The sequence below is a fragment of the Trematomus bernacchii genome, unplaced genomic scaffold (genome assembly GCF_902827165.1).
Source record: "Trematomus bernacchii unplaced genomic scaffold, fTreBer1.1, whole genome shotgun sequence".
NCBI classification, from domain to species: Eukaryota; Metazoa; Chordata; class Actinopteri; order Perciformes; family Nototheniidae; genus Trematomus; species Trematomus bernacchii.
In genome coordinates, this window is record NW_022987828.1 from 7,521,259 (window position 1) to 7,529,851 (window position 8,593).

General features: G+C 40.6%; 1 protein-coding gene across 1 annotated transcript; it reads right to left on the minus strand.

The window, feature by feature from the left end:
- Positions 1-363: 363 nt before the first annotated feature.
- slc25a28 (solute carrier family 25 member 28) lies at positions 364-6,854 on the minus strand. The gene is made up of 4 exons (XM_034151946.1): positions 6,322-6,854; positions 3,677-3,905; positions 2,764-2,820; positions 364-2,293 (listed from the first exon to the last, which is right to left on the minus strand). The coding sequence occupies exons 1-4, from the start codon at positions 6,664-6,666 to the stop codon at positions 1,737-1,739; spliced, it is 1,188 nt and encodes a 395-aa protein (XP_034007837.1). The 5' UTR covers positions 6,667-6,854; the 3' UTR covers positions 364-1,736.
- Positions 6,855-8,593: the final 1,739 nt, after the last annotated feature.

Below are 8,593 nucleotides of genomic sequence, written 5' to 3' on the forward strand. Positions count from 1 at the left end.
ATGCCGTGCTGTGTGCCCACAAGTTCAAATTCTGCTTTCAGTCTTGAAGGTCAAAGTTGAAATCTGCACCTGTGTTCAAGACTAAACAACTGTACCTGCCTCAAACTAAAAATAAATACCTGCTGAAGACACAGACAAACTCACTGTGCAGGACATACGTGGCTTAGGGCATTGCCTTCTTTTCATCAATCCCATTCTTTCAGTTGCTATTCACTAGGAAAACAAAGACTTAAGATCTTTAATACGCACCCGGAATATAATGACAATATGAACCTGTTTGCAATGACTGGTGAATAGGTAGGAACATTCCATCTTCACATATAGCAAAGTATTCAGAAACGTTTAAAGAAATTAGAAGAGTGCTCCCATCATTTATGAGCAGTGAGTAGAGCCCCGCTGCTCAGTCTTTATTCAACGAGTGCAATTCAGTGTCGGTAACAATGAGACATCAATTAATAAGAATGACAGTTTCCATTTATGTGTACTCAATAGGGGGGGGGGGGGTACAGACATAGCTTGTGGGATACTGATTTCTTGTGGGCACAGTACAATGTACACAACCTTTGCTGTCAAGCACAGACATGGAAACTCAGTAGTTCACAAGCTGATAGCTACAGGTAATGCACAGAATTGGCCTTCTCAATGCTGCCATGGTCTGCCAAACACGTACACAAGGCATAAATGGTGATAATTTTGGTGATCCAAGGGTTGATTTAACATTTAAATGTGGAAATAAAATAAAAGGGAAAGTTTAAAGTAATATTTGCTTGAAAATAAAATACCAAATAAAGAAACAAAATTAAAATAATCAAAATGCACTCTGCAACTACCTCAAAACGATGGTATGTTTGTTGTGTATATATACGATTCTGTCCAATTATATCAAAGGGAACATTTGGAAATTTGAAAAAGCAGGGGAAAAAAATCATTATTGCTTCATTTGCCAATAGAAAACGAAAAAGGGAATCCAAAATCTGGTCTTTGGTTACGATGATAAACCATAAATTACTTAAATTGATCAAGATATACAAAATCATTTTGCTCTTGGCCTAGAGTTGCCAAGTTTGCAGGGTTCCATTACATTTCTCCAAAGATTTTTGGGGTACTGATCCGGAAAATAATGTGTGTAAGAACATGTTGTCGACAAGGGGCAATTTGTTTTGTATGCTTATAGGCTGAAAAACGTTTAAATTAGATCAAATCAAAAATACTTAGATAAAAAGGACTGAAAGCCTGAGTGTTGCCCAAACTAGAAAGTTAACTTATCCTGTGTTTGATTACTGCCATTAGTTGGCTAATAAAAAAATCATTTTTATTAGCCAACTCAAGACTTACTCAAAAATAAAAACCTGGTTCCTGGACAGCAAACTTTATGAAACTAAAAGAATTAACACTACTGCCCTCTGCTGACTACCATTCCAACTCAAAACTTGTGCGTTCTTGACATTAATCCTCAGCTTAGACAAGCAAAGAGGTCTTTAGAATGGCTTAAAAAAACTAATTCTATATTATTGTGAAAGTGTTTTCTACTGAAGGAGAGAATAAACAAAACGTAAACCATACCTGGTGTTGAAAAAGCGTAGCAGAAATGTTACTTATGCTATGTTTAAGTATGGGACAACTGAGGTGGATTTTAGTCAGATTCTATGTGCGTATGGACATAGAATGTCCTCAGAGAGAGGGTAACAATATCATAGGAGATTAAATCAAGGAGATATTCAAATCTCAGCCTCCTTCTACTGCGATCTCCTCTTGTTGTGCTGGTGCTTGGTGAGTCCATACTTGAAGAACTCATAGACCGACCAGCTGATGGCTGTGGAGGGCATCTGGTAGATGATCCTCGCCTGGACTCCCTTGAAGAAGCCCGGCAGGCCGCCCAGCCTATAAACAGTCCGGAAGGCGTGGGCAAGGCCTGAGATTTGTCTGTGGGCTCCTTGGCCTTGGCCCTGTCCGGGGCCTTGGCTGGGAGACAGGGAGTGGAGGGTGAGAGACTCCTGGGTGTTGAGCAGGGTCTTGCAGACGTCTAGAGGCGTAGTAGCCGCGGCTGCAATTGCTCCAGCCAAAGCTCCGGACATCATATGGGATGAGGGATTGTACTGTCTGTGGGGGTTGAGCAGCTCCTGAAGGTACTCATAGGTCATGAAGTGGAGTGCCTGGAAGGGCACGTTCATGGTGAGCTGGGTGGTGTAGCTGCGGTAGAACGCACCAGGGCCTTCTTTATACCACACGGCGCGTACACAGTCCATCACGCCGCGGTAAGGAGAGTTATACATCTGCATGCGCTGCTTCACAACTGGAGACACATCAGCAGATGAAGAAGGAGAAGTCCAAATGTGTCCAGGGTTGGCAGTACGAGGATGGCAAAGATAGAAAAAGAAAAGAAGATTAGTTAGCTATTGACTTTGTGAATCTGTCTTTAAAAACACAGAGTTTGAATAAACACAAAGAAAGATGTAGTGTCACTCGAATTGCGTTTGCTCAGACAGCTGCACCCCATCCAACAGCTGCACACGAGGACTCTGACCAGTGTCCTTCTATTAACATGTTTGGGCAGGTGGACAAGAGGCAGCTGTGAAAGCCAATATGTGAGACTGCAGGGTTAAGGGCAACATGTGAAGATGGTTGGCAAAGGCGTGGCACCTGTATGTTTTATTACTGAAACTTCTGTATGGCAAGATTTTGTTACATGAGAAAATAACAAAAAAGCTGTCCTAATGCAGTAGTTAGAAGCTATAGGATTGTACTGTAAAATGTTGCCTTTACCTTCGGTCGGGTTCATGATTGCATCGTGAAGCACTGTTGCCACACACCCAGCTGTTCCTGAAACAAATACACGGAAGAAGTTAATAAACATTGAGAGAATGGTGAAGAATATAGAAGGAAAATAGCGGAAGCTGCAGTAAATAGGCATAAATAAAACATTGTTTACACTTGCAAAAGTAAGGACCCTTTTGATCATCAGCATCCAATGCCTTATTCCTAAAAGTAGCAGATGTCATGCTCTAAACAATAAATCATAGTAGCATAATAAGAGGAAACTTAGCAAATTGTACAAACACTACAGATCACACCTGATTGAATTCAGGTGTCCAAACCTGAGCAAAGAGAGACACCTTGTGGACAAGACAGTTCACTGCTCTTTTGAAAGATTTAACCAAAGGCTTTAAAAGAGAGGATAGACAGTGGAGGAAGCAGATGAGATGGGAGAAAGACGACTTACCCAGCCTTGTACTAAACTGGAAAAGAAGGAAGAGAGAGACAGTAGGGAGAACAAGGAATAAGGAAATGATTGACAAGGTTTTTAAATCTCTTTCTATTTTGTAGCCAATGTGACTTTTCTGTACTTGAATCACATAGGATAAAATTGTTTAAGTTTCATAAAAGCCAGTAACCGATTGAAAGCTGAACCTGATACTTCCTTACAGTGAACAACTGTAGCTATGAAAAGGCGTTATCCAATTTGATGGCATGCTTGGGGTTCTTAGAATTGGCTACACCTGCAGAGATTAAATCAGCAGCTTCATAAAGATTACACTGGTGATCCTTGGCATTATGGTTGGAATTAGAGACCTAATTATCAAACTATATTAGTGATACTATTGATCTCAAATTTAACATGATGTATACATCTTTAACATGTCACTGTTAAAGTGTGTTTATGTATGTTATATGGTACCATTAGCCAAATGACTGTTAGCCCCTGGGTGAATGGCATCGCTTAGAGTCTTTTTGAGTTTCTCATAGCTGGCAAAATAGAGGGCATGGGCAGGTCCCGCCCCAACTGCTGTTGCATTCAGCCCTCTCATTGGCCGCCAGACCCCCTCTGTGGCTATAATTCGGCGGAGAGCATCCATCACATTCCTGTAGCGGGCTGCAGGGGCGGGCTGGAGGGACTGCATGCGTGTCTGGAAAAGAATAAAAAGGTGAAATGTAACAAAATTCAAAGTCAACAAGCTGCTCCCTTTCAACCCAACAGTGCTTAGTATTAGGTTTAGCAGTAGATTAAATACATTTGAGGTGAACTCAAGATATATATATATATATATATATATATATATACACAATCTAAAGTGTCATTTTGTTCTTATTATACATATGCCTAACAAAAAAAGAAGCATGGCAATGAAAAGGGTCCTGAATAGACTGTGGTGTGAATAGGGGGTCAACTAAGGGAAATGAGGTGCATTGTGTGTTGTGCACATGCATAATTGAATAGAAGGAAGTATGGAGTTACAAGCTCCAAGGTCACAAGGGGACATAAACTGACTTCCTGTAAGCCTCTTTTCCCACTGACCCTGAAGCACACCTTTCTCTATTCCTCTTTACACACACATGCATGCTGAGATAACTGATAAGGTAGAAAGATTGTGCAATTAAGTTGTGATTCTGTCACTAGCTAATTGAGATTTGGAGAGAGTCACCTGGGGTCTCACTGTGTCTAAGGAACCAGCAGCCACATAATCCCTGAATACCAAACTTCCAGCTGAATGGACAAACTTACACCCCACTGTTTATGTGCGTGTAGTGCTCTAACGAAGCATAAACATGGCCTCATGTCACTCCATAGTACAGCTGTGGAATGCAGGGCCCAAAACGAGCTATCTTACAGTCGTTCGAGTATATTCATCAATTTACGGTACTTCACTCATGGCACTATTGCAAATCAAATATTTGCAGGATAGTAAAAGTAGACTGTAATTTGAATGCTGGATTTATCATTCACTTCATATGTGCTCTATACAAACACATGTATAGACATCTTCCATGTCCAGCGTTTCGTTTTGGTGGGTTTTTCTATGCTATGTTTGCACAGGACGAAAATATTGACCTTTGTCCTCGATGCAAACACTACATTGGAGCACACACACTAAAGACTTGTTGGCTTCTTTCAATGAAAGAATCAATACAATTGCAATTCTAGTCATGTGGACTGTACAGTGTACACTCTGGCAGAGCTACAAATGCAACACGCGTTTCAAAATCCCAAACAATTACTGGGATTTGTGATGCATTAAGGGAGAATGACAGCCTATTCTAAACTATAATTACACTGCGATCTCTTAAGTGATAGGCTTATCTCACAGGAGGAAAAGTCTTTATTTGGTGTAGGGGGAAACCTCCAATTAGGAAGCCTTTGAATAAAAAAAGTTGCAAGCAAATGTTAGACGCATCTCAGATATTGTGTAAATAAATATTCCTCTGTCTATGAGCAGTATGCTTTCTTTTGCTGAGTCACAATGCCCCTATTCTCCTTGTTTGAAAAAAAGGAAAGAGATCTTAAAGTGGTGTGGCAGAAGCCGTGTACATGAAAAGGTTCTATAAACATTGTTTTTTTCCCAGGTTCAGGTCGGACAGGCTGCAACAGAGATAGACTACAGGTGGCAGAGACATGGATGAAGCATGGGCATGTGTAAAGCTATTCAATCTGACAAGGACAGCTGACTCAATGCCACTTGTCCCATTTGTCCAACCCTGTGCTTTTGTATACAATGTCTAGAGCCATCTAGATGACCTTTTGGGGCAATAGGTTTTGCCTCAATATGTTTGAGTTAAAAGCAAAAATAAACTCATATATAACAAAGAAGACCACATGATAAGGACTGACCTAGTGAAATTGCATGACTTGCATGTGATCAAAAAGCTTGGAAAACAATTCGTTTTGGTGTGTGAAGCACTAGGCATGCTGCCACACTGCATACAACTAACAAACTGTGTGTTGGGTAAAATGTCAACAGATGCTGAAACTGTGGACTGCAGGGGTCAAATGGTCTCAAAACTGCATTCTATAATGTAATTAGTACATAATAAGTTACTAAAAACAACAGTCAAACAATCCCTTTGTTATTTGTAGACAAAAAGCTTTGGTCTCCTAGAACTCTTGTTGCACCAAATTAATAACTCTCATCAACGCTACGAAAAGTTAGTTAACTCCGATTTGCTTACACGTAACATGCACATTAATGATTGACGTACTATTATATCCATTGAGTCATCAGATTGTTTTGACTGTCTTTAGTTCGTAGTTTAAAGTAACAAAGTGGGCGCCTGTGTTTGACCCTACTAAAGGTTGTCATACCTACTGACGTTAGCCAGTAGCTGCATATATATTAGCATGCTAACGAGTTAGCTAGTAGGGATGTGACACGATAACTGACCTTGTCCTCAAATCAGTCTGCACCACAGCGTGTTTAGGTCAGCGAGCAAGCTAATGAGCTATGCTAACAAACACGTTGGCTAAAGGATTAACACACACCCGTCTGTGGAAACACTGAACATTCATAAAAAGTTGTGGGTCAGCCAGTGCACACTTGGCTAAGCTACCTTGACACAGTCGATGGGGAACATGAGGCAGTGCTCCATGATCCCGGCCACGGCTCCAGCCCACATGTGGGTGCTAGTGGAGGCTCCCTGTGGCAATCCCTCATAGTCTGGTTCAGAGTCCTCTGTTTGAGCATCTTGTGCACTACGGTTACAATCAACAGTCTGCAGCTCCGTTTCCCCTCCGATCCGGGGTGACAGGCTCCCCACGATAGTTTCCGAAACTCCCCAGAATCTGCCCCCCAGCCATCGAACTTCTGCCCCGGCAGATGCACCAGCAACCCCGGGATCATTGCCTGTAGTCTCTGCTGTCATCCGTCGCCTCCTCACAAATCCATCTGCTTCCATGAGAAACCAGGTAAAATGTCAAAACACGCAGATACGGCGTCTTGTTGGTGATATATCAGTCCTTAAGGTTCACATTCCCGTAGGGAGGTATTAACGCTGCTTGCCTGCTACACCATTCCCTCCCCGCCTCATTAGGCTACTTCCCAGCCAGGGCTAAGCAAGGGAGGCCGTGGCGCACAAATACACAAGCCCCAGCACAGGCCGCGATGAGGAAATGAGCTCTGATTGGTTACGATGGTCAAGTCCTACTCACGCTATTGGGTTATAGACCTGCCACTCATGAGAGGGAAGACTTCAAACCCTGTCATAAGGCAGTTGACATTAACTATGTCAACCATGTTATCCACATTAACTATGGCTGCATGCTGCATCTGTGAAAGCCATCAAAACTATAGGTCACTGCAGGTCATCCATAACGATATTTCTTAAATACATAACCTAATCAGTTTTATTTGTTGGCACTTGACGTGTCACTTAATGCTACATTTATAGTCTTATTAACAGTGTTGTGAACTACAGATTTGACCCATGTTGCATAGTCTTTACACAAAGAAAACCAAACTAAAATCAGTATCTCTCCACAGGATAATCAGCATTTTCATCAGCATTTTGAAAGTATTATTAAATCTCACTAAAAACGGTTTGATATTTATTTACTGTTTCAAATTGTACAGCCTCTTGGTCAGTTGTTTAATCCAGGAATTATTGAACTAGAATTATTCAACGGATATATCTGTTGAATACCAATGGCTTGGTAGATAGCTTATGTAAAGGTCCACCTGTGATTCAGCCCTCTGCTTTTCACACTGCGTAGCCCCCTCATTTCTTTCTATAAATTAAACACTGATGGCCTATTTGAACTGTTATACAGTTGTTGTTTTACAAATATGTAGTATCAATGTGTTCATACGAAAATCAACTCTGTTATTGAGATTCAAATACAAAGTACTTTATTGTCTGTATAGCCTAAGTAATTTATGCTACAATTGGTAAAACCATTTTCTAACTTATTAATAAACATATAGCACATCATGTTTGCAATGTAGAATGTGAAGTGTCTTGGTGTGGTTTTGATCAGTGTAGGGCTGCATACCTATACTAATCATTTTCATTATCGATGTTTCTGTTTTGGATTAAGGGTTTAGTCTATAAAATCCAACAACAAATTAAAAAAATGCCCATCACAAATGAATCAGCACATTTTACAGGATTTTTGCTTAAGAAATTACATCAACAATGTATCAATGTCTACAATTGTTGATAGTTTATTTTCTCGTTAAAGAAGTGATAGATTAACAGACAGTCGTCTCAGCTCTACATCAGTGTTCACAATAAATTATACAGACACACACATTACACCTAAGAAATATTTGTCTTTTTGTCATTTCTTCTTTTCAGGACGTGCAGTACGATCTTAAAAAAATACCTTTTATAATCTTTTATAAGACCGCATCTTGTATTTTTAAAATAAGGAATTCCCAAAGCTATCCGATAACTTCTTAATGTCTTTCATCCTCACTAGTGAACCCCTCTGCCTGAAGAAAAATAGAGATATTTTTTCCCCCCCAGAAAATTTGGTAATTGTGTTTGCGGCACTGTTATAACATAATTACATTTTCTCCTTTATTGCCTGGGAGAGCCTTCAAGGGTTGTAGTGTTGAATTTCTGCCGACAAAGGGGAATGAAGTGTTAATTTCTGCTTACAAGAACAAAATCTCCTGCTCCTGATCTAGTTATGGTTGATTGGCTGTTGTCCGCAGACGTTCCTTAAAGGAAAACCAAGCAGAGAGCATATCAGCATCAATCTCTTCCCTGAAGCTAATGCTACTCTAATACACCAAGGGAGAGGCATGTTAGGTCTAGCGGGAAACTCTAGATCACCATAACGCCTCATTTAATTCCCTATGCCAAGAGAGTGCACAGTCTA